Source organism: Alligator sinensis, unplaced genomic scaffold (genome assembly GCF_000455745.1).
Source record: "Alligator sinensis unplaced genomic scaffold, ASM45574v1 scaffold278_1, whole genome shotgun sequence".
NCBI lineage: Eukaryota > Metazoa > Chordata > Crocodylia > Alligatoridae > Alligator > Alligator sinensis.
The window spans coordinates 1,892,047-1,918,773 of NW_005841952.1; the positions used below are offsets into that span (position 1 = coordinate 1,892,047).

Sequence of the window (26,727 nt, forward strand, 5' to 3'; positions counted from 1 at the left end):
GCGAGTTAAACAAGGTTCCCTCACTTGCTCCCACCCAGGGGCATAAGTCATTAACTGGTCTGGCTGGCGTGGTCCACAAGCAATTCTTAACCATGTCCAGCTTTATTGTGACTAAGAAATGGTGTCTATTTGAAGGGGACAGAAGTTACACATAAATTGGTTTAAGTCATCAGAAATGGGTTTAAACCTGTAACAGAATACAAGTTCAGTGTACATAAACCAGTTTCAAAATGACTGAAACTGGTTTAAGATAAACCTGGTTGAATGTAGGATCAGACTTACCTGATTTGGGTCAACCTGGTTTGTGAAACTGCTGTCCCAGACCCCTTCCTGGTCCAAGTTAAATCAGTCTCCCAGCATGTTTTGCGGCCCTGTGCTGTCTGCTCCAGCAGACAAGGGCTGGGGGGAAGTGGGAGAGGCAGGGACTGCCCCCCACCCCCCCACCAGGCAAACCCTAACTGGAGTCTGGAGTCTGGGGTCTGGGAGGGGGGTTATACTTCCCTTCCCCCGAGTACAGAGCTGCCTTGCCCTCCCTTGCTAAAAGCTTACTGCTGGCTGCAACCGTACACTACAAATCCCAGAGACATCTGGAATCAGGACAAGGAAGTGATGAGCGACTCTGCATAGTTCCGTTGCTGTGATTCTGGACTGCAAATCCCAGAGACCTCAGGGTCAGCAGAAAGAGGAAGCGAACACACAGCCCATGCTGGGTATGTGCCAGAGAGCCGTGCTCTAGCGACCCCCAACCCCGGCTTCTGGCCTGAGCCACTACAGGCATGTGTCTGCATTTCCTGAATCAAAAGTGAATGTCTGTCCAGTTGTTTCATAGTTTAATCTCTGCAGTTTAGACTAACCTGCAAAGACTGAATTGATTCAGCCTCGGGCTTTTTAGCTGCCTGTACGTAGCCAAAATGTTGTAGGGATACGTGACAGGTGAATGAAGGTGGAAGAAGCCTGGCATAAAGCAGTAATGAGCTTCCTAGATTTGATTTTTTAGTTCTCCTTCCCTATTGTCTGACTGCTTCACATTAATTACAGGTCCTAGAAGTACATGGTCTATGAGCTAGATTCTGATCTGCATCCCACAAGTGAAGTTTCTTTGTACTCCCGCTGAAATCATCAGCAGTACCGTGCACTTGCACTGGCAGAACTAAGCGCGGAGTGTAGCCCTTCACACACTGTTGTTTTAGTGTAATTTAAGATGGAAAAAAATAAACCCGTAAGAGGCCTATTCAGTAAGTGGCAAAGTAAGGTAATGCCTTGTTTTATCTGCAACAGCTCAGTGACCTACATACCTAAAACTCGCTATAGGTTGGGCAAGGAATATTCTTCCAGGGCTGAGATCCCTCTGGAAAGCAGTGACTCAGCCTTCCCCTCTATGAGATCTGTACAACAGATGGCCTTGGTCATCTAAGCTATTTGCCCTCCAGCCTTAACCTCTTGTCTGACTGGACTGGTTTGTGAATTAGAGCCTTGCTTCTGCAACCTTATCCCTGTGGGCAAAGGCTTACGCTGAGGATTTATGAAGACAATGGCCTTCTCACAGGTGAGGGAATCAGCCCATGCTTATCAGGTTGCAGGATTTGGGCTTTAGTTTATCACAGTTTTTCTCTTTCCTTTGTCATTTAAGGGGCTTATAACAATAGTCATTGATAAAAGAGCACAGCCTGCAGTTTGTAAGGGCTCACCATTAACCTCCTTCTGTTCCCACTGATGCCAGGTAGGAGCAAAACTAGTCTAGTGCTGAAGACTATTGGAAAAGTTCATCATACCTATGCAGTTGAGTGCACTGGGCAGTTATTTTTCCCGTGGGATGCAGCAGCATGTGCACACGTTATCCATCTGCACAGAATCAGCACAGGATCAGGCCCATTGATTATAAATACCCCAAAACTTGGTGTTGGAAAGAGAACCCGTCGTTGCACTGTACAGCATCTCTTGAAAGCATCCTAGTTTTGGCTCAGCATCACTTTGTGCAGTTTCATTTGCATAGAAACTCTGTCCTGCTTAAAGCTTTGTCATGTTAAAGTAAGGGAGTTCAATTCAAAAATAACAGCAGGGAAAGACAAAAAACAAAGAGGCCTAGGAAGTGGGGGGGAAAGGGCTTGTTTCCAAGCTGAGATTTGAAATACGACAGAGCCAAAAATGAAGGGATATAGGGAAGCTTTTTGCATTACAGGAGCTGCAGAGAAGATACCTGAAACTTATAATGTAGGCAACCATCAATCCTCTGGATAATGGTGTATGCTTAAGAGGTCTAGTGAGATGCCTGATGAATCCGTTTGTGGCTGAGAAGCCCCATTCGAGAGCGACACAGCTTGTTACAAGTTTCACAGATCCATGTGTTGTCTGAGTCGGAGCCCAAGTTTACAGCACGCTGCTTTCTTCTTTCTCGCTTTGCTTCCATCCTCTGGATCAAAGCTGCTTCATGTTGAGCTGCACCCAGCACCAGATGTTCCCTCCAGATTGGACGGGATTCTGCGCACTCCTCCCAGTTTTCTACGTTGATGTGGAATGACTTCGTATAATGATTAGTTTATTAAATAGCACTTTCATCTGTTCTTGTGAGGTGGGGCAGGAGCAAAGCAATAAGAAAGTTGGCAATAACAAGTCTATAGATGCGAGAATAGGGAAGGACAGAAGATGAGGTTATTTGATCTCGCATTTCCCTGTTAGAAATAAGAAGTTGGATTGCAAGCCTTCTGGGCGTGCTGGAGTCTGCAGATCTGGGGCTCAGGGAGGCCATTAGGAAAGACTGTGTGGTCAACTTGCGTGATTTTAATTGCAATTCTTGTGATATTCAGTGACTTTTGGAGCCTCAGTGCCTGGAGTCATGGGATTACCTGACAGTCTCTAGCCTTTTCTATGCTTAAAAGTTTTGCTGTCTTAATTATACTAGTATAGTGAAGTCTGCAAAATTCCTCTAGTGTAGGTGCTGTTAGATCTGTATGACATGCTTATATTCATGTAGCTCATGCAGTTTTATAGAAGCACTTCTTTTCCCAGTATAACTGCACCTACACAAGGGGGAGGGGGCTTTGGCATAACTGTGTCACAACTCTAATGCACAAAACTATTCCAGAAAAAACTTAGATCCCACCAAAGCCTGAAAGTGTGACCCTACTGAACCCTGAAAGCCCAAAAGCTGTGAAGCAGGAAAAAAAAAAAAAAACACCCTATAAAATGCTCTTTAAACCAGTCTGATGACTTGTACTTTGGGGACTGGCAGCACTGCAGCTGTTCTAGTCCCCAAACACTGGGCAGCAACTTGACTACACAATGCAAACCTGCTATATAAATAAGACTGGATGAGGATAAAAATATGGATGCAACTTTCAGTTCTTATGAAATACACTGAACTGAGAGATTAGGTAGGAACAAGTTTTGAAAGAAAAGAGAGTTTTTGCTTTTAAAACCCCCCCAAACATCCCAAGGGACTGTTCCTTCCACATAAGCATGCCTGGTGTGTGTGATTTATTATACGATCGTTATACAGCAAGCTTGCGGAAGGCTACAAGAGCATCTTCTATTTTTAATTGATATTTGGGTTTTCTGTTTTCTTCCATGCTGCTCTCAGAATACCTCCTCAAAATTTATCGCAAAGGAAGCCAGTGTCGGCTTAGACCAGTAGGTCTCAACCACATCAGACTCAAGGCGCTCCTCAGAAAGTGTCTGCTCTTAGTTTTCACTGTAAGGAGGATTTTAGAGCCCATCCTTCTCTGTACTAAGAGCCTGTCATTCATTTAATCTATGGCTCTCTATCAATCTTAGCCTCTCAGTTAAGTGCAAGTACCATTTCCATCAGGGTTGAAAGAAACTCGGCATATATGTAGCATAGATCTTGTGACACATCCAGGCCCTTTTCCTGGGTTTCATTGTTGCCAACATCTTGTGCTCACCAGTGCTGGAGCCAGTGACAACCTTCTGGGTAGCAAAGCAGTTTAAGTGGCAGAGTGACAGCCAGCTGGCTGGCCCTGCAAAGGACAGGTACCACAAGCAGCATATGGCCTGGTCAGTGTGATGGGAAGAGTGGCATCCCAAGGTCCTACTGTGATACAGTTACACAGCTACTAGTCCATTTTCACGCAAGGAATCATTTGCCCTTCACAGAGAGCTTTCAAGATGTTGAACGCTTGTGCAGATTTGATAGAGCTGGATCAGTTGTAAAGCGTTTGAATAATTTTAGAAATACTCCCCCACATCAGCTACTTCTACTCTAGAGTGGGGGAGAGCTATGCTATGGAAACCAGACCATGCTAGTGCGTGTCTGTCTAATGATATCTGACTGAAAAGATTAGTTTAAATAGCAAGGTCTTCAAGGCATTCATCCAAGACTTAGCTTCCCACCCAGCTCTGGCAGCAGGAAAAGGTATGCTGCTGCATGGGAGATATATCCCTATCCTTCTAGCAAGATACTGAAGCATAGTGCTATCTATTCATCTCTGGTGTCTGGACGGGCAGCATCAAATAAGTGATAATATTTCTAATTTCCATAATGGCATTTAATTCGAGACCGTCCTTGACCCAGCCACTTTACAAAGGTGAGAACTCACTCCTAAAGTTTTGGCACGTTTGGGTAATCACGTAACTTCAAACGTCTTCACGTAACTTCAAAAGTACTAAGAAGTTGGCAGATTTTCAGTTCTGCTCCGAATTCAGTAACTCCCATGTCTCCTAACTGTTTGCTGAGCACTTCAATGAATCTGACGCTGCTTAGCTTACTTACAGAAGATAGAAGAGAGGTGGAATAGAGTTGGAGGACAGAGTGAGATGACACGTTTATAATGGGTGTTATTCTAGCACCCACCTAGATCCAAGCTCCATTCAGCTTGGCACTGTACCAAAACATAGTAAGCAACAGTCCAGTCCCTCCCCTAGAAGCGCTTACAGACAAAAAAGCCAAATCAAGAGGAAGCAGAAGCACGGAGAGGTGGAGTGACTCACCCATGGTCACAAGCAGAGGAGGGAACATAACTCTAATACCAGCCCAGCACGCTTTCCATCAGATTACATAGTGTCTAAATGCACAGCTCTTGTTTGGGGACTGGAAGTGAATCGAGGAGAGTTTCAGGGTTACACGGGAACAATTGCATCGTCCAGTGCCCTTGCATATCATATATAAGTGAGCTTATGTTAAGCTATTAATCATCATAACAACGGTTTATTTAACCGCCCCATCCAGTTGAATACATTTTAGTACTTCATAGCACCGATTTGAGATCTTGTTTATTCTGAAGTCCTTGGATACTACCAGAAATAAGAAGGAATGAAAAATAAGGCTCTGATCTGGAAAAACACTTAACTACATGATTATGCCCAACGCTTTCCAGAAAAGCACTTAAGCACTTGCTCAAGTCCCAGAGAAGTCAGTAAGATAAGGATATGTATAAACAGCACCCAAAAATGTATGATCCAGTTTTCATTAAGACCTTCCAGAATTGCTCATTCCTTTTCTTTCTTTTTGTTTGCTCATTAATAGCTTAGCCCTGCAAACCTTGCACCTGTAAGAAGTCCTTTGTTCTCGTGCATTGTCCTGCTTTGTGAGCCAATGGGGCTGCATGCATAAGTAAATGTTATTCACACGAGCAGTAGGCATTGGCCTGGTTGTGTATTAAATCCAGAGATGAATTGGGACAAGTCAGAAAAGAACTTGGAAACATCTTTAGCAGTTATAACAGTTTCTTGGATCTTTTGACATTTTCAGATCCTTCTTTATTTCTGGGTTTCTCAATTTTGCTCCTTATCACCATTATTTACTTCCCGTTCCCTTTTAGATTTCATAGAGTGTGCGTGTGCACTTTATCATTTGTCTTTTCTTAACCCCTTCTGTATTTAACAATTAAGCTTTTTGGAAATTTTCAACCAGATTATGCCTTGATTTAACAAAAGGGTAATTCAGAAGTAACTTAATAGAATTCAACAGGGACGTACTTGAGATTGGGATCTGGGTCATCATTTCTTATCTCTGGTTGAAATTCATATTTATATCAGTAAAATACTTATACTTGGCATTTGTATAGTCTCTACCACAAAAGGATCTTGGGGGCTGGGTGAGAAGCATCAGTGGGCGAGAAGAGACTTGCGTTGTTACAGTAACTTTTTAACCCAAATTTGAGTCTTTTATAGGATTCAATTCTGTATTAAGGATAGAGTTGCAAGAGCGTTCAGCATTAGCCTAAATCTATTCCAACTGGAATTACAAGCAGAATTAAAACCAAAATGGAGTTCTTAATCCCTGCCACAGTGTTTGTTATAACTGTGTTTTATTGGAGCTGTCCTAATGGAGCTTTCCCATGGGTCTTCAGAAATAATTTGGAGAGCTCACAAGAGCAAGAAAAAGATACTGGACCATTGAAGATGGGATGGGATCCATTCATACCAATCCAAAACTACAGACAGAATTTCAGGGGAAAGAATAAAGTTGAAATTTGGACTGAACCCTGGTGGCCAATTCCCCTGCTTTTATGGAAACTTTCACGTGATCTTGTTTAGCTGCGTAGATTAAAGTCTCTGATGATAAAAGGTCATGACCGCAGCTTGATGTCTCATCCAAGGATGAAACTTAGCAGTAATGTATTCCCAACCCCCAGGATTATAATCAGGACAGTAGTTCAGTACTGACTCAGACGGATGTGTGCCTCACACATTGAGTCACTTAAGCCCACTTCCTCTAGCCCCCTGGATTTCCTTGGAGGTCTCCCTTTCAAGTATTTACTTGATCTAAGCCTACTGCGCTGGCAAGATCCCACAAGATCATAGTCCAGGGACTTACTATTCAAAAAAACAAAATAAACCAAGAAAAAAAAATCTGTATCAAGTTCTCCAGCGTGGAAACCAATTTCGAGTTTCTGCTTTGGCATCTCACCCAAGCATATTAGTACCCCACCCTTCTTCCTTCCACCTTCCTTAATTTCTTAGGCTTCCTTCTTGTTGCGTTTGTATCTGTTTTAGATGTGAGATTGTGGTTAGCCTCTCACTGGGCATCCACTTCTCATTTTCCTTCTCTTTTCAGTAATGTTGCAAGTCCTTGTGTGTACTCCAAGTTTAAGATCCCTCCTGATAAACAGAAGTTTCCGGTAGAAATACAACAGAGCCATTTTGGAAAAGAAAAATAAGAGCTGAACATACATAGGTTCTCTGCATCCTACAGAAATCAAGGAAAGGTCTTGCTTGTTTAAACAAGTTAGGATCACATTGACAGAGACCAATTTTCAAACATAGGCAATGCATCTCATCAAGTTTTCCATGTTTAATTAGGTCCCTTTTCAAGATGGTAATCTGTGCGCCCAAATGCAAGATTGGGATGGCTTATTTGAAAACCGGGTTCACGGTGTCAGGTTTCTAATTATGCTTGAATCTATCAGCTCATTTCAAATACATGCACTCAGCCTGCTGAACAAGGGACGCTAGCATGATACTCTGTTGCTTGCATGTTGTAAGTAGTTTTTTAGGTAACAAGTTTGGCCTTTGTTTTATTTCTGTCAAGACAGGGCAAGCCTAACCACATATTCCATTCCTTTCACTCACAATGGGGATAACCCAGAAACCTAGATGAAGGCCCAAAGCCAAAATCTGTACAGAAATTTGGATGCAGATTGGAAGCCTGTTCCATCAGCCTCAGCCCTGCCCTCAAGATACAAGAGACTGATCCTTTGCTTCTAGCCTTTGATCTCCATTATCTCCACCATTTCCCCTCAGCTGAGAGGTGATGTACTAAATCTGTAGAGGGAGGGGTCTGGTAGGGGGAAGCTAAAGCCACATGCCTCCCACTGCTGCTGGCTGGAATGGCACATCAAATCTTCCTTGCATCATGCTAAAAATTCACCCCAGAAAGTCAGCGAGTTGGTACATTTTTTACATCGAAGTTCCTGGTGCAACTCTTTGCAACTGACTTCACAGAACAGCAGCTCTCCGGCAAATTGAGCAACTGCACCGCCCCCAAACTTCCTGTTTTGAAACCCTAAGAAGCTGGAAAATGTTAACAGTGACACTTTAAAGTGCTAATTGTTGCAATTTTTCCTTAAAGACCTTGCTAAATGCAAAGGGGGTGGGGAGCTTTTATGAAAGCAAAACTTGGGATTACCCCATGAAATAGGTGCAGGGAAAAAAACCACCCATGCGTCTTTCTACGTGAAGTCTCCAAGAGCGATTCTGATCCAGTCCAGCTGTGGCACGTCAGAAGGAATTTAACAAATCCTGCTCGTCTTGGTTCTCCGGCCAAGAGTTGGGAGAGCTCTGTATTCCTCATTCTCCCGTCATTATTTTTATTTCTTTTCTGTAGTGCAGTAGGACCTAGCAACACAAATCATGGAGCCGGGCATATTGTGCCCGGTGCTGAATACACGTGGAACAAAAAAAAGAGGCTCTCTGGCTGAAAGAAGTTTCAGCCCAGATATTATATGAGAGATGGCAGATGGATCTGGGAGACAGGGGTGTGCCAGTGTTGAAGACTGTTTAACAAGCTAATTGTAATCCTGAGTGAGTCCCAAGTGCTACAACCAGCCTCTTGAGGCATCTCAATGCTTGAGAAGCTTCATGACAGATCCACGATCCATCACAACCCAACCAATGATGGGATCCTGCCCTAGTACTTAGATGCACTTGTTGTAAGGAACAGCGATATAGCAAATCTCCATTCCAAGTAATTTCTGTATAGGAAACACAACAGTAAGAGAGAAACATTGCATTTGTCTTCAGTACTATGAAGGAACTTATTTATTTCAAATCAACATGACAAGTGTTTCCTTTTCTAGCTATCACAGTGACTCCAGATGGTACACTTGAGCATATATAAACCTCTTGCTTGGCTCATGCCAAAGACATCGTCATCCTGGTTAGCTAAAAAAAAAAAAAATTGCAGTAGTATTTGGATAAAAGTACTTGATCACCAGCACTGCTATAACAACTTGAATAATGAAAGTCATTCTAGTCTTGGCTGCTGTGCAAAATATTAAGTGGTATTTAAACCCATCATTATGTAAAATAAAATATTTGTAGCACAATGTTCAAACTCTACTGAATACCCATAGTAGGGGAGGCCTGGAGACGCACTATTATTACCACCTCTACATCTGAAAGCACTTATACCATCAGACACAGCACTTTGACAATTTTCCTAATGTTCAAAATCCTGCAGACAAGTTAATGAATGGAGAGGTTGCCCCGCTTCTCTTCTAGTATATTCATGTAGCCTACCGTTTACAGACTATTGGGCTGTCTAGTACTCCTTTTCTCAATGCTTAACTGAACCAAAACTCTGAATGTTTTGTAACTCAACCACAGTTTGTTACAGAGATGCTAGCTCTCTCAGTTTTATCACGACCTTAATATGTGGCTATTTTCATGAGTCCCCATCATCTGGACTCTCGATTTTTTCAGAGAACGTTAGCTTTCCTCTAAAAAACAAAACCAAATTCTAGCCACAAGTCTTTGGAGAAGAGCTTGGCACGATGAACCTCAAACCCAGAAAACAAATACGTACCAAAAGTTGTAAAAAAATTTAAGCCAGTCTCCTGATTTTGCAAGCTTTAAAATAGAACTTGTTTTCACATTTGAGGTTGGCCATACTGGAACCTAAAGGCTTCCTATCATAATTCAGATATTCCTATTAACCAGTATTTGTGAGAGATGGCAGATGGATCTGGCAGACAGGGGTGTGCCAGTGTTGAAGACTGTTTAACAAGCTAATTGTAATCCTGAGTGAGTCCCAGTTTATAAACCAGTATTATAACCATCTCAGCTGGGCTAGGCACTATGAAAATACAGAATCCCTTTCCCCCCCAGAGTGTACAATCTAGATAAAAAAAGGAGAAGAAAAAAAAGAAGTTATTTTTACTTTACAGGCAGTGAACCAGAGGTAGTATCAATAGAGTTATGCAGGTTTACATCAGCTGAAAAATGTTTGTGATCACACAGGAAGTTTTTAGTGAAGCTTGGAATCAGACCTATATGTTCTGAGGTTGATCCCCCCCCCCGTGTCTTATATGACTGGCCTTCCATTTCATTTTAAACATAAGAACTTTATTTAAAGGGGGGAGGGAAGGGGAGGAATGCATCTCTTTAAAATCATATAATGGCCTCTAAATTGTCCTATTTATCCTGATTACTTATTAGGCTATTCCATAGTTTTGCTTTGATTTAAGAAGCTGGCAAAGAAGAGGATTAAGGAAATGCCTTGGCACATGTAAAAGAGTGAAACAGGATCATGTTACATAACTAGAAAAAAAAAAATCATCCCAAGGCTGGGTTGCCAGAAAAGAACAATTTTCATTATTATAACTACAGAGTCAGAGCATGAACAGTTTGCTTCCCGATTCCGTTCCTGATGGGGTTTCCAATTTTCCTGTCATTTGGCTTTGGTTTTAAAGAGTTGGTTTTGAGATATATGGCAACTACTGCTCAAGGGAGGAGAAAGAAAACTGAATCCTATCATGTTGTCATGTGTAATATATATATCTTTGACCTGAGGGATGTGGCACAGTTTGAAATCTTGCAGTGTTCTGTGCTCACTAGAGAGTTTCCATAGTTCAGAATATGTCTGGGGTATTTAAAAACCAATGACCTGTTTGTAACATTCACTGACCTAAATTAGGAATATCTGGTCAAATTCTAGCGTGTTTGTAAGTGGGTTTCATAATTTAGCAGAAAATGCTCCACTAGCCGTGTCAGTTCTGTAGATGCTATGAGTATAATTTGGCTCAATACTATGGAGGATTTTATGTCCCATGTTTTAGGTCCAAAGCAGAAGAAAAAGTTAGGGTAATATTCACAGGATGGATCTGAAGCTCACTGAAAGGAAAAAAAAATGTGCGTGCCTGGCTAAATGCTATGTTACAGAGCAGGGGTTTCTGGCCTGCAAAAAAAAAACCCTATGTAGTTTAGTTTTTAAAATCTATGCTGAAAGAACTGCATGCACCCACCAGACAGGGACTGAATCCCAGGGATTTCTTCATTCACAAGTCCTGTTTCTAGAGGTTCAGTCATCCAGTCGAGCAACAGAAACAGTCATATCGTTTAGGTCACCGATCCCACAGACTGGATCCTGAATATTAAATACTCAGAGAAATACCCTCTTCAGGACATTTAACATAAAAAGCCCTTCACATCCAGATATGTTGGTTGAAAGACCAGTGATAAATTATAGACTTTTTGGCAGTTTTTCCTAGCAAGTGAGCAAGGACCTAGAATGTCTGAAAGAATTGGGGACAGGCATGTACTTTCAGTAGGGCTCAGGACTTGCCATGGATGCTTACAAATGGGTCCTGGTACAGAAAAGGTCGAGAACCATTGTTCTAGAGTACCAAAATGACTGGTACAATAACATTTCAGATGAATCTTTCTTTTATCCCACCGCTAACGGAATAATTAAATTAGCTGTCAGCAGTAGTAGGCTTTTATCAACTAGGTCAATGATTCTCACCCAGGGTGCAGTGATCTGGTGTGCCTTGAGATCCCTTCAGAGATGCTGTAGGGTGGCACTCAGTGTTAGCACTGTTATGTGCAAACATGATTCACAAGACAAACCTGAAGATTTCAAATAGGAATCCATAGCATTAAAAACATTCTCACCTGCTGTAGGCTTTCCAAGCTCTTTGCAACAAAAGAATTGCTCTATTTTTTCTATAGTCAAAAAATTAGTGAAAACTAAGTTGGAATTTTCCACCTCGAGTCTAAGGAGGGGTGCCTCAAATATAGAAAGGTTGAGAACCACTGAAACAGGCGGGCCAGCAACTAGGGAGATGTTACATATTGTTCACTAGCACGTTCCAATTTATCAGCCGGCCATGCTGGCTAGCTTCGAACTAAACTCAGCGTTGAAAGAACCAGATTTTTCCATCACGTTTAATGCCATTTGCAGCAACACTTGATTTATATAGCTAAATATTTTATGGACCGGAGATTTAGGGGCTACTTAAAATGATGAATTCGTCCCTCTAAGGAGTTTTGTTACAGATAAGACATTTGTATAGGCATGAGGCACATAATAAAAGAGGTTTTAGTCTCCACCTCTCTGCCCAGGACTGACGGTGACTGCACTCATTCACAAATCCCTCCGTGCATGTACAGAACGCTGACTTATTGTGGCTAAACTCAGAGATAGAGAACATAGGTAGCATATTTTTTTGCTTTTATGTGCATAGGCATGTGCACATACATGTACACAGGCTAAATTCTCTTTTACAAAAAAGCAGCAGTTACTGTTGCTGAGAACAGAATTTGACCTTCTGCTGAGAACACAGAGATGAAAAAATCCAGGTAGCTCTAGAAAGTGTCTAGAGGATGACTTAATACATAAAAAATATCATTTTTAGTTGGCCTCCAGCCAACCTGGAATACTGGGCCAAAATCCCTTGGGTTGACCCAGACCCCTTTTTTTCCCCCCAGAGTTCCCTGCAATTTAATATATGTTTGCAGTGGGAGGGAAGATCTGCAGGATAAGACAGTAAGAGAAAAAGTCTGCACTATACTACATATACAGAAACGGCCAGATCAGGGAAGAGGAGAAGGTATGTGTACATTTGCCTTGGTATTACTATAATGAAGTCCATGGGTTAAACCAGTGGTTCTCAACCTTTTTGGACTCACTCAAGGCCCGCTCCATAACTTTGCAAATTGAATGGCACACAATGTCAAGAAGTATTTTATAAATTATAGTGCTTATTTCCTTGCAGAGAGGCCAGACAGTGGGGGACTGACCAGGCAGGGACAAGCTTGAGCCTGCCTGTATCTCTCTTCCCACCTCACTTATCTGCTCCTACTTTATGGCACTTTTCAAAGGAGCTGGCAGCACCACTGGGTGCCTTGGCTCGTTGGTTGAACATCACTGAGTTAGACGCACTTTACTGGATCAAAATCAGAGTGCTCAACGCTGTGCAGGATTGACAAGAAAAACAAGAGGGAGATGGGAAAGATTATTACAGAAGAGCATAACCGGATTTGAAAAGAGTTGAGACACGTGCATGGAGGACAGCCCCAGCAGGGACTATTAAATACAAGAGTTAGGGCTATAAGCTACTGATGATGGCTTGGTGGGCACAACAGAAGATGCATAACTCTTCACATGCCCTGTTTCTTGTATGCTTCAAAACCCTCTGCTTTTAACTCCATATTCGGTGCCAGGGGGTTTTATCCCTCTGGTACAAGCATCAACTGTATCTTTCCCAATTTAGTTACCAATGTGTTTAGTGTGTGTATTCCCTTCGCTTACTAGTTTCAAGTCAAGCACCATTGAATTAAATGTTCTCTAGTTGTCCTTGACATGTCCAAAGCATTTCAGCTCTGGTGCTAGTATTCTGTTCCTCCGCTCAGAGCATTTTCTTAGTTAATTTTGTTCCTAGGCCCACGTGTTGTTCATTAATCACTCGGAACCAAGGAGCCCAACAGACCGGTTTCATTTTCTGCTCCTGCCTGGGTCTGAGTTATAGCATAACAATTGGTCTCAAGGGGTTGTCTATTGAAAGGTGCAGTTTCCCACGCACCGAGAAATTAACTGGCTACCCTGAGGTTGCTCAAGGAATCTGCGCCACGGTCAGAAATCAAGCGCCAGTCTCCCACATGAGTGACCAGCTTATTCTCTTATTCCTGCTTAGTGACCACCTTATTCTCTCTCTAGAGCGAAACTGCCCAAATTTTGCATATTGTTCTTTTCTGGCTCAGAACTATAGATGTTTTTATTTTCCAAAATGCAAATCAGGCAGGCTGTTTCTTCCACTGATAAAGGTGCATTGCTATTCCCCAAAAGCAATTTTACCTCTCCCCCTAGCCCCCGCCCTTCCTGTCTTGTTATTGTGCAGGTTGTTTTATGAATTAGAAGAGGGTTCTTTCTACATGTGTGTGTTAGCTGCACGTACATTAGCCTGGCCTGTATCACTGACAGCAAATGCACATTTTTTTTTTTTTTAACCGGGTTACTGCATGAAAGCCGAGCAATTACTGAGAAAAGATTTTACATGGTGCTACCGAGACTGAAGGTTCTTTTTATGGTTAGTGCATCATTCCCCATTACAGTCATTTCCTCTGAAGTAAATGGGTTTTTGCCATTATGCTTTATGTTTATTGATATGTATTTCCAAGCTGAATTGACATTCCCCTGTTACTATTTTCTCCCTATGAAAATTGCAGGAAGCCAGAATCCTTCAATAGTAATGAGTTAAGCTGAATCGTATGCCAGGCTATCTGCTTTTCCATTAAGCTGCTGTGGGTTAAAATGGGCATAGCACGCTGTTTACTTAGCAGGTATTCCTGGGCAGTTATTCAGCTTCTGCTGTAGCATCTTGCAAAATAAGGGTGCAAGTGTTTGGCTGTAAGACTTTGAGGTCTGGTTTGACCAGTGATTCAGAAGGGAGTGCTCTTCCTTCTGTCTTGGAATTGAAAAAAATTACTGCAGTGATGTTTTAAGGTGTAGTCCGCCATCGGAGAGTCCACAGATCGGATGGCTTGGGATGCTTAAATTGCATGGCACATTCAGAAAAAAAAAAATCCAGCTCCTCTTCGCTCTCTTCTCATGACTTGTATTTCGTTGCCACACGCTGCTAAGCAGATACCCGTATTTCATCTTAGAGGTGGCTGCATTTCAGTGGTGGATGAAATGACTTCTTGTGTTCGGGTGCTTAAGAACCAGATGGCTCAAAGGATCAGTAATGCTAAATGAAGCCTTTCACACCTAGGTCTGTGGCCTGAATCTACACACAGCTGGCAGCGATCAGGAACTGTTACCATTTAATGACTGCTTGGTGGCCTCTGAGAAATGAGTTCATTTCAGTCTGTTTCCTTCCCTAAGGTATCCCGATCACAAAACCAGCCATTGCATCCAGAGCCAACAGTATCAATCCTGTGTGCCTCAAGTTAAGCGTTCAAGTCCCAAGTCACCTAATTAAGTGACCCAATTTTCAGAGAGGGGCTGCATGCCATCTACCAGCTTCCACACTGTTTAGGGCACTTGTTTAGATGATGGAAAAGAAACGCAGCTGCTTAACCAGAAGCATCCACATGTGAAAATACTGGCCTCCCAGAGACTGAACATCCCAAATAAGTCCCTTCCATACTGGGGCTGGTGCACACTGAATGGGGCAATAGGGGGAAATACTTCACTCTTTGTATCATGGCTAAACAGACATGACTTCCACACTTCTGTCTTTTCCCAGTGGTAAATAAATCCTAAAGAAAACAGCCTCTCTGCCCTAAATCCTTTGATAACAATATGCCTTTGCTTCTGTATTACACTGTATTTTCTCATAATAAGAATTAAAATGGGGAGTGGGGCAATGTTTATACTGCCTGAAAAAAACTGGATGAGGAATAGGCACCTTTTGAAGTAGCTCATAAACAAGAGTACGTTGCTCGCAGCCTGATGTTTTCCTAACGCCCTTTGAGATCCCTTGAGTACAAAAGGCACCGGGGAGAGAGCTGCAATCAATTCCAGCAGAGCAGTATTTGTGCTGTTGGTTCCAAGAAAACATAGATTCATTAAAAGAACAAGTCAATGAGAGGTGGGTGGTAGCACCGTATGTCCTGCTACATTGTGCATGACTCCTTCAAAGATCTACTCTGGGGTCTGGCGAGAGTAAATAATGAGTGAGAGCCAGCTTGTCTGCCTTTGCTCTGCAATGGAGAAATTGCTCATTTCAAAGCAAGCGGGACTTTGCAGGGAGTAAATTTTTAATGTAAATGGCAATCCAGTACTGTGGAAACAAAAGAAATAGATGCATTAGCTGGTAGGGTCTGTGGTTTGAAGAGCCGTGCCTCAGTAGCATTTTAAAGGGTGTAAACAGTAGGGCTGTGCAAATTTTGCCGAGTGTTTCGTTTTGGCAACGCGTTTCGAGCTCAAAATAGCAAAATCTAAATGCAACGAAAAGCATCGAAACAGCTGCGAAATGAAATGAGGGCACTCGAAACGTTTCGAGTTTCAAAGCAGCCCGGTGGTGGGAGGCACGCGGCTCTGCAGCCCCATGTAGCTCAGCCTAGTAGGGAGCGCAGCCCCAGCCCTGCCTATCTCCCGCCTGCTCCGTGGGGCCGGCCGAGGCCATTGAAATGCAGCCCAACGGCGCGAGCTGGGCAGAGCCAGAGCTGCAGTCCACCTCCCGCCATCGGGCTAAGCTCCGTGGAGCCCAGTGCTGGATGCAGGCTGTGCCCAGCGCAGGTCCCAGGCAGGAGCTGCAGCCGCCTGGCATCTGGTGCAGATCCAGGGGCCCGCAGCCCTGGGAGGAGTCCGGCACAGCCCTGCAGCCCTCCTGGGGGTGCAGGCCCCCGGATCTGCATGTCGGATGACAGGAGGCTGCCGCTACCAGCAAATTTTGCTTTCAAGATTTGAGGTGCAGTTTCCAAGAAACCTCTGCACTTATCTCCTTGAAGCGTGGCAGGCTTCATGCCTGCAGAAAGAGCTACCACCCCTGCAATTTGCATCCGAATCAGGCAACAAATGACAACATTTTAGGCATTTTCATGATTCCCCGTTATAGCCTATGGGCGAAATGAGTCGAAACAGTGAAACAGTGTTGACTAAACGAAACAGGACAGTGCTTCGAAATGAAACGAAACAACGAAACTAAACAGTGTCCCTGCAAAACAGACGTCATGTAACAGTGGTGTTTCGCACAGCCCTAGTAAACAACCAAAGAGAGAAGGGAGGGGAGCTGTTTAGGATAGCCAGTGGCGGTATAACTAGAGTGGATGAAACAAAACTCGAGGGCTAGAAACTTGGTTAATAGAAAGGGTCAGAGATTTGTGGATGTACAGCAGTTTTCACCACCTGTGGCTCTACCCCCTCACTCCCAACTCCAGCCGTGCATCCAGAGACCTCAGATTGTAGATTTCTTTTCCAAAGAAAACAGTGGACATTTCAGCGTCTGAGTCACGCGCAGCTGTATTAAACAAAGCACGCCCAGGTAGACCTGCCAGTCTAGCAGGCAAGGCTCATTCTTCCAGAAGTCAGGTGCTGGGAAGGCTGCAGCAGGGTGCCAAGGTTAGGGGAATGCTGCAATTGTCTATCAGCAACAGGACTTGGAAGTGTTTTCCCAATCACATGTTTGCAACCCTGCCCTTTCTGTGCCACCGTCTTGCTCCTTCCTCTTCCTTTTTCAAAACAAGAGCGTGTTTTTATGGGGAGGTTGGGAAGAGCTGGAATGCAGTTGAGTCAATGGCTTTATTCTCTCTCGTTTGTACATGCCCGTACTAGCATGTGGGCAGCACTCTGCACAACTGAAGCGCTTTCCCTGAAAGGAGTTTGGAGCCCTTTCAAAAATGCTCACTAGGGGTAGATAGGGAAACTGAGGCACGGCCAATTTATCACACAGCGTCATTTGCAGAACCAAGATTGAAAATTAGTGATCCGTTCACTTCCTCTAACCACCAAGATGAACCCACCCCAGAGCCAGGAGTCCTGACCCCAAACCCTTGACATTCATTTCAAGCCATTTTCTCCATCAAATCCAACTGTCCGTACTCTCAGAGGAAAACGCATATAGTTCTTTCCTGACCCTCAGCTCAGTACACGATCATTCAGGCCTAAAGATGTCAGGAAGTTTTTGCTTTACAAGAAGCCATAACATAATAATGTACAATAGTTAAACTGAGGGTCATCTGAACGCAACCAGCAACTGAATAGATGTTCCTGTCTTTAGCCAAGTTTTTACAGAATACAGTTCTGTCCTACCATAGAACGAAATGGAGGCAGCTGCTTAAACAAAATGAACATCTGGAAAATAATAGTGGTCATTGTCTGAGGCTTGTATTCCCTAAAGATGTGAAAGAGTGGTTACCTTCATCAGATGCTACAGCTGTGTCAGGATGTTTCTAGTGTGTGGTCCTGGGAGAGATGGCCCCATCTCCCTAAGACCCTGCATTTCAAATGCAAAGATCCTCTCCTGGAACTAGAGGTTTACATGTCAGTGGGATCCCCTCCACACCTCTATCTTTGTGAGACTGCTACACTGAGTCCCAACGATGGGGTTACCTGGAGGCAGCCTTGGACAATGACACGGTCTCTGCTGCATGTGGTGCTTTTGGTAGGAGCTCTGGTTTTGTGTCTGTGCTATTCAGACTTTTTCCTACCTGTGCTCTTTGATCTCCAGCTGTTGTGCAAAACACAGGAATCGCCATGCTGAATTGGACCAATGGCCCATTCAGTCCAATACCCTGCCTCCAACAGCAGGCAACATCAGTGGCTTCAGAGAAAGGCACCTTGCCGTGCGAAATTATGGATAAATTTCCTCCTGACTTACAACTGTGAAAAGTCAGCTTATGCCTTGATACACTACAGCACTGATTCTCAGCCAGGGAGCCATAGCGATTTCAAATAGGAATCCATGGTGTTAAAGATAGTCTGCTCTGCTGTGGTCTTTCTGAGTTCTTTGCAACAGAAGAATTATTCTATTATTTTCATCTTGTCAAAAAACAAGTGAAAACTAAGAGGTGATTTGAACCTAGAAAGGTTGAGAACCACTGCACTAGCGTGTCTCTCCTTTCCAAATCTAGTTATAATATTCACAATTATGTCAGCATCTCAGCCTCAGTGATGTCTTGCAACAGTGAGTCCCAGAGCTTAATTGACCAGTCCAAAAATACCTGCATTTCCATACTTCATGTCCTCCATCTGGGAATTTTTTTTTTTTTTGAGAAAAAGGTGCAATATCCATACATTAAATGCCAGTGGATTGTTTTGTTTCTGTATTTTCCTGACAGCTCAGGGAATGGAGTGATTTGGCTATGCATATATATTTAAACTTTGTTAATTAAAAGAAAAAGGGAGAGTGATGCAGGCATAAGGGGAACAGCAGAGCACAGACGCAGTCAATTTACCAGGGACTGAACATACCTAGCCATTTTTGAAGGCCCTTGCAGGCCAAACCCCTGTATTTCCTTTATTCCCCCTGGTGGTAATAGGCTTCCTCTGCTCTTCTGGACACTAAATAAGATAATTGCACTTTTATAGCCAACTTTTTGATTCTCTAGTTGAGCAAGCAACTGATAAGTAGGTCATTTTAAACCCCTAGTACCAATGGGTCTGAAATAAAGATGTCCCAGGATCACAAAGCACTCCAGGCCAAATGGTAAGAAAGCAGAGGTCAGTGTCCTTGTGCAGAAACCAATTTGGCAACAAAACTGGCTTATTATTATTCTGTTGTAAGGCTCTCTAATAAAGGGCATGTAGAGTAAATCCAGATCCTATGCGCCTTCTCCTCAATATCAGCACTGCTCTTAAAAGGTGTTGATTTGACATGTGTTATGCCAGAAGAGCAGCCAGGGGTTAAGCAGGAAGCAGGAAATCATTTTTGAAAGCAGTGGAAACCATATTCCCCTGCGTTTATAAATAACTTGGTGCAGCCCTTTCACAATGAAAGCCTGGAGATGGAACACGTCTGCTCAACAAGGGGGTCTGGAAAAGAGGAAATCTGTCAAAGCAGCTTTGCCTTCAAAATTCCTGAGTCAGACCCTTAAAAATCATGAGCTTGGCTAAAATCAATCATGAGATTTTTTTTAATTCCTTTTTTGTCATCTTGTTTCTGGGAGCATTTGGGTTGTAGCTTTTTTCTAAAAACCAGAGGGCTACGAACATCCATTCTCACCTTCTCACGTGACTCCAGGAGCCAGGGCATTAAAGACCGGCTCACACAAGGGAGAGTCTTAGCAACAGTGTGAATGGGTTTTCACAGTCGCACACTCAGTCCAGCACATTTCTGTCATTGCTCTCACCTCACTGCCTTACAGAAGTCACTTTGCTTAACAGAATGCTCTCCGTTCCCCCTTTTTTCTTGTTGCCACTGCTGAGAACAAACCTGACACTCAATTCAGTTAGGACTAGAGTCTTGTTCCCTTCTTCTTGCCAGTTAGGATCTCTCTGGTGCTGCTGTTCAGAGGGCCGGAGTCATTCCTTCTCTGGCAAGGAACACAGCTCACCTGGAAGAAGGGAGTAGCCATAGAAAGAGGGAAAACCTCCAGCCTGGGACCTGCTACCCCTCGGCAGACTGCTTCTATGCGGATGGCCCCTACCGCTAGTACTGCAGGCCAGAGCATGGTGCAGGGAAAATAGACCATAATACATAGTGAGGTGACAGCAGTGCACTGAGTGAGTCCATGAGTAAGGATTACTTTAATCCACCCATGTTTTACTCTGCATGTAGAGCCATGGATTTTAAGAGGGGAGGGGGTGGTATTCAGACACTATTCAGTGACAATTAAAGCAGAATCTGGCCCTCAGGCCTTGGCTCTGGTGTTAATGATAACTGCACCATTCACTTTGCAGAGCAGATGTTACTAGTTCAGTCTAATCCTGTTCAGACGAATCACAAAATATTCTTTTCCCCTCTCCTCAGGCAAAAAGCACTGGCATCCACAGGCGGAAGAAGTGTGCAAGCAGCATGCGACTGGTTGGTATGAAGTAATACATGTTAAAAAAAAATTAAGTCAGTGGATAAGATTTTTTTTTTTTTTAAGTAGCTTGCCAACTATAACACGAAATGTTTTCTAGGGAAACTTTGTTACTTATTCATATCATGGTAGTGCCTGGAGGACAGGAGCAGAGGCATAGCAGGGCAGCTCCATGCCCTGGGAAGCCGTGCGACTGATGCCAATCAGTGATGTGATCAGCCGCCTCTGTGGTTGCAGCTGTTTTTATTGGGGGTGGGGGCGTGCAAAGCTAGCACCCAAGGCTGTTACCCCAGTTCCCTCCCCCCCGACCTCTGTTACACTACTGGACACCAGCACAATTGGTGCACTATTTCACAAGGTGCCACAAAGACAGACACGGGTACAGCCCCAGTAGAGCACGTAATCCCAGTCCCAGAAAGAAGTATTGCCCCTGCATTATGAAAGGGGAGTTCAGGCACAGAAGTGAGTTTACACCCTAGATGCTTAGTGAATAGTGACATTTTTGGGGCATCTGAATTTTGGGGTGCTGTCTTGAGAAAGCTTAAAAGCACCCGATTTGATTTTCAGTGCTGTACACCTGTCCTTTAAATGATTTTCAAGCTGGGCACCCAAAATCACTAATTGCTTTGAAAATCTAGAGCCAAGTGAAGGTTACACAGAGGCTCTGGCAGAACCAGGGACCCCAAACAGGTCTCCTGCATCCCATTCCAATGTCTGCTTTTCTTGCTAATGGTACCTGGGCCATGGCATGGTTAAAGTGATCTCTTAAGGAAAGTTTCTGTCCCTCTGAAACAGCCACATCGTCTCATATCTCCCTTTCTCGCAGGTTGTTCTCTCATGTGGGTGACCCCTTTCTTGATGACCCCCTGCCTCGGGAGTACGTCCTCTACCTGCGTCCTACTGGCCCCTTGTCGCAGAAGCTTTCTGAATTCTGGCAGCAATCAAAACAGATCTGTGGGAAGAACAAAGCTCACAATATCTTCCCACACATCACCCTTTGCCAATTCTTTATGGTAAGCCAGTGCTTCTCATTACATTGACTTTTTACCTTATTTGTCAGCTACCACTGCCCTGTTAAGGAGATACATAGCTTATCTTGCCTGAAGTCATTGCAAATGGCTTGGTATTTTTAAGAATCAGATGATTTCTCTAAATCACTCGATGCCTGATCCCATAAAGAAAAAACAAGAGCCTCTCTCCCTTAACAGAATGAGATCATAGGAGTCCATTGACAAATCTATTTGCCCATATTTGACTAGAGTAGGAGACGATGCCTTGTACTGGAGTCTTAAAAGATCCAGGAATCGGTTTAAAGCACTAATTAAGCCTCCCAGTTCCCCCACTGAGGCAGAAAATAGCATTATCCACATTTTGCATAAAAGAGAACCAAGGCACAGACAGGAATGTGTCTGGCCTGTGGTCACGCAGTAAGCCACTGGCATACCATGGGAGAGATGTAGAGTTTAGTATCTGGGTCCCTTGCACTAAATCACAGGCCAGCATCAGTGTCATCGAAATGATCTTCACGTGCATTTCTAATGTCATCACCATAGCATCTGCAGAGAAGTAATGATACATCTTTAATTTTATGAGACCACTAATGGGATGAGAGTGCCAGGTGCCAATGATAATCTGTGAGCCATGTGACAAATTAACAGGAGAGCACACACATGTTGGTGCTTGTATAAAGCTCAAGGGAATCTCTTAAGGCCACTCTTTCTTCCCTGAGCTCAGACCTTCAGGAATGAATTTTCTGTACCTAACAAAACATCTGTCCTGAATTTCTTGGCAGTGTGAAGACAGTAAGGTCGATGCACTCACTGAAGCCTTGCAGGCCACCGTGATGCGATGGAAATGCAAGTTCCCCACTCCTCTGCCTTTGGAGCTCTACACATCTTCAAACTTCATTGGGCTTTTTGTCAAGGAGGAGAGTGCTGAGATCCTCAAGAAGTTTGCTGCAGACTTCGCTGCAGAAGCTGCGACTAAAGCAGGCGAGTAGCCAGGATATATCAAAGATGGTTACTAGAGGTTTGACCATCATAGCTCAGTTAGTGCTCAGTGTTCCTAGTATGGCCTGGTAAAGTGCATCTGCTTTGCTGTTCAAATCTGCCAAGTAGATTCCAATTAATTAATTACTTTACAACCCATCAGAAGGTATCAAGTGCTAAAAATATTAGCAGCCCAGTTTGAAGGGGCTAAGGTTGGGTAGGGAAAATAGACTGACCCTTTTTCCCCCAGAAGTATTCTTTCCTAGTCAAGTACAAGGCACTTTCATGGAGGGGCTTGGAAACAATTTTCCTTGCAATTGCCTGGGCAGCATCCCTTCTGATTTCAGATCATGTCATCTGAAGTCACCATGTAAGGAACTGGCCGCAGGACATGCCTCTCAGTGTGGCACCTTTTTATTTGCACTAAATTCAGCCCTATCATTCCAAAAAAATATTCTTCTCTTATAATTGATTTCATTCCCCATCTGTCAAGATATGTCGTTTATGCCAGAAAAGAGTTTGATCGTGAAGGCTGCCCTTTTAAATGACCAGTATAGGACACACAGCAGTCTTTGCCCAATGAATAACTATAATTTAAGATACCAAAAGCTACGACACATACATCTTATTAAGATCCTCACTTATTCCATAATGGCTGTCTCAAAGTGGCTCCTTTTTACTGGATAGCACTAGCCATCACAGTTGGTATACATGATATTTTATATAGTGACGAGCCAAAGGATACAGTACTGGTTTAATGAAAGGCATTAAGACATAGTAGGACAGTGTCCTACCTGGGGAAGGAAAGTGGATATTTTGCCTTCCTTTGTGGCATTCAGCTTTGGCTCTTATAATTTAGGATGCCATCCTCCATGGCCTGTTTGCTTTCTGACTCAGGAAGCATTTTCAGATGCAAACGTTTTGATGCTGCCTAGAAATAACACTCACAGAAATGGGATCTGATTTTTAAATAAGAGTGTCCGGCACAAAAGACCCTGAGAGAGGAGCACCCCGCAGAGTGCCGTGTTTGTTAATGCTCCTTCATAGAGTCTACTGTCTTCAATTTAAAGAGCACATCACACTTGCTCTGAAGTGTTATCTCCTGAAAGGGAAGCTGACATTTAGTGGTTCTTTAACCTTTCAGATAGGCGCTTTGTCTATGAGGCTTAGCATTTCCTGCCTGGCGTACCACCTCAAGCTACTCTGACACAAAACTTTCCCCATCAATAATTGAGAGACCGTTGACTTTCCTTACTAAACTTCTGTCAGAAAGGCCGACAAGAGCTTTGTGAAAAGCTTCACCACAAGTACAAGGAAACCCCACCGCCCCTGCTGCATCCTTCTAGCAAATTTACCACCTCAGGTTGTGAAGTAGCTTCTCTGGCCTGCTCACCTCATTTTTCATCACTCAGATAGTACAAAGGATTCAAAATCTACCTTAAATCCTCTAGTCTCACGGCTCATGGGAGTGACCAACAGGCAGTGCAGCAGTCACACCGATTCCTTTATCTCCTGGTGCAGGGAACAGGACAGGCAGAGCACGCTCTCACAATCCCGTGTTGCTGTGCGTGTGGTCCCCAGGGAGTGCCACTTGGCTGCATCTGAACAGCTCCAAAGCCAGAGGAAAGTTTCAGAAAACTCTCTCTGCTCCCTGATGAGCTCCCACCCACCCACATCCCAGCTGCAGCCAGCTGGTTGCAGCAACATATATAGCCTTAGATGTTCACAGTCTTACACCTGCATTAAAATGCATCAAAATAATGGTTTCATACGCATGGGGATATTATAACGTCTGAGTCCACGGAAGATTTTGCTGCTAATCTGGCACTCCACAACGCCAGGTAGAACAGACACAAGTTCATATCCACAACTGACACGTATGTGCTGTAGTTAAATGCATGCAGGCTATCTCGACTCCCCAGCAGTTTCACTTGATAGTGACCTAGAAGCACTCTCACTCCTAAAACAGGGAGGAAGTGGCCTTTAGCTTCAAACACCTATTTTTCTAAATATGTTCAGAGGCTGACGGGCTGTTCTCAGAGTCCAGTGAGAAAATAGCACAATATCTCACAGGAGTCTGTTCCCATGAACTTGGTCCCTGCTGAAGCCCAATATACCCTAATCTAATTTTTAAAGGTGGTCAGAATAGTACATTGCCAGCATACAGAGACACTTGCATGCAGTTCCCCAGGGCCAGGAGGAAACAGTTTTAATGGGGGGGAAAAAAATACACGGTCTGATTTTCAAAGGTACTGAATAAGTTCCAAAAAAAATTACTTCTGGCATATTCCCTGGACTACTGAAAATACAACAACATTATCACAACAAGCTCGATGCGAGTTTGTAGCATACCTCATTTTGGAAAATCAGGCCAATGCCACAGACAGAGGCACATGTAGTTGCTTATTGCTGAGAGCTCTTCATCTCTTAATATAGGGAAAATATTACCTTTAGCTAGAAAATTATATTTTCCAAAGCACCTTGCAAAACCAAGAGGGGCTTAAAACTACAGGAGCTGCCCAATCCCAATCCCAATCCACCTCCCAAATCTTCTGAATCCCAAAAACGTGTGTTTTAGAAGTATGGTAAGTGGCAGTGACTTCTGCCTTGGCCATGAAACAGGAGCAAAACGGGGACCTTCAGCATAGATGCCGGAGCCTCTTTTGAATCAACAGACTAGTAACTTTATAGCTGGGGGCTGTAAGAGTTCCCGCCTGCAGCGGCTCAAGGCCAGAGCTCCTACCACACTGAACCAGTCGAAGTTAACATATGGTTTTATAAGGCACCCCTGTCTTCACTACTACCCATTGCTTCTCTAATCTAAATCTTAAGGCTCAGACTGAGGTAAGTGGTGCATTAGTAATGCAGAGAGATGTTTTCCTTTGCTAACTTTTAAGTTTGGCCAAATGCCCTGTGCTGGGAAGCCGAGTGCTTTAATGCCTTTGAAATGGGGGAGGGACACTGCTGTTTATCTTAAGAGTTGTTCACTGTTGACCTGATTTTTTTGCCTTATTCCAGATGCCCATGTGGAGCCCCATAAGAAACAGCTGCATGTGACACTGGCCTATCACTTCCAAGCAAGCCACTTGCCCACTCTGGAGAAATTAGCACAGAACATCGATGTCAAGCTAGGATGTGACTGGGTTGCTGCAATATTCTCCAGAGATATAAGATTCGTTAATCATGAGGTAATTGTTGGCCTTATCCTGAATCAACCAGAATAGCAGCATCTTCTTTTTCGTTTGTATTGTGCAGCACTTAGAAGATCCAAACTGAGATCAGGGCACCGTGGTGCTTGGTGCTGTACAAACACAGTCCTGCACGAAGGATTTTACAGAGATTCAGCAATTTACTCAAATTCTGGCAGGGCAGTCAAACCCAGATCGTGAGTCGGAGTCCTCTTTGTCCTTATAGACAAACGAGCATTCAATCATATCAGTATTTATCAAATACATTACATATGTCTGTCTAGATGGCCTATATATACATTAGGTACTTATATAGCCTGCAAAAGCACAGTACCATGCATAAAAGCATATGCACACACACAAAACCATGCATATGCACACCTCATGCATGCACGCACGCACATGCATGAGCAAATAAATAGGAAAGTGTGTGTTCATCATGGTGCCTGTTAGAAGTAGAATTATAATTACTCACTAATTCTCCACCCACCTCAAAACCTGACCCCACTCATCTTAAGAAATAATTAAGAAATATGATGATCTGAGTGGCACAGTTCTCATCACCTTTACATTTGTTTTCTCCATGTACCTGTGAACAATTCTGAAAATGGCATATAACATGTTTCAGTTTGCTGGCCCAGTGGTGACAAAGCATTGCTGCTCCATTTTCAAAGCCAAGGCGCTGCAGAAAGGAATGCTCTTTCGGCTAAAACACAAGCAAACATACAGAAGATGATCACCGGGAGTGTGTGAACATCTAGTTCTTCATCCAGTACTATGCTTAAGCACGTGCTTAATTTTTCATGTAGGAAGAGGTCTGTTCAAGCAGTAGGATGCCTAAAGTTAAGCAGGTGCTTAAGTGTTTCACTGAATCAGGGTGCAAAGAAGGGGAAAACCCTTAGGGTGCCCCAATGACTAAGAGCCAAGGGAAGAAATGGGGAAATAGTCTGAAGACCAAGATGAGTTTCTCAACAGACAGATCTGAATACGTTCCCCAGAGTAACAACCTCTTAGCTACAGACATTTACAGCTGAACTGGACAAAGCAGTAGGCCATGCCACATAAGGAGCTGTCTTGCAGCATTCAGTGAGTGAGGTGTTTGTGTCATAAGATTTGCCATTTATAATGTCTATCCTTCATTTCTGTAACCTCATTTTTAACTCCTGTAGACAGTGGTGAACAGAGAA

General features: G+C 43.5%; 1 protein-coding gene across 1 annotated transcript in view; it reads left to right on the top strand.

Annotated features, from left to right (window-relative positions):
* UBASH3B (ubiquitin associated and SH3 domain containing B) overlaps positions 1 to 26,727 on the top strand; it is an 88,818-nt gene that overhangs the window by 40,206 nt on the left and 21,885 nt on the right. Inside the window, exons 2-5 of the mRNA XM_025200012.1 lie at positions 20,310 to 20,367; positions 21,191 to 21,377; positions 22,157 to 22,355; positions 25,371 to 25,540. Of these exons, the coding sequence (XP_025055797.1) occupies positions 20,310 to 20,367; positions 21,191 to 21,377; positions 22,157 to 22,355; positions 25,371 to 25,540 (614 nt within the window). The remainder of the gene's footprint in view (positions 1 to 20,309; positions 20,368 to 21,190; positions 21,378 to 22,156; positions 22,356 to 25,370; positions 25,541 to 26,727) is intronic.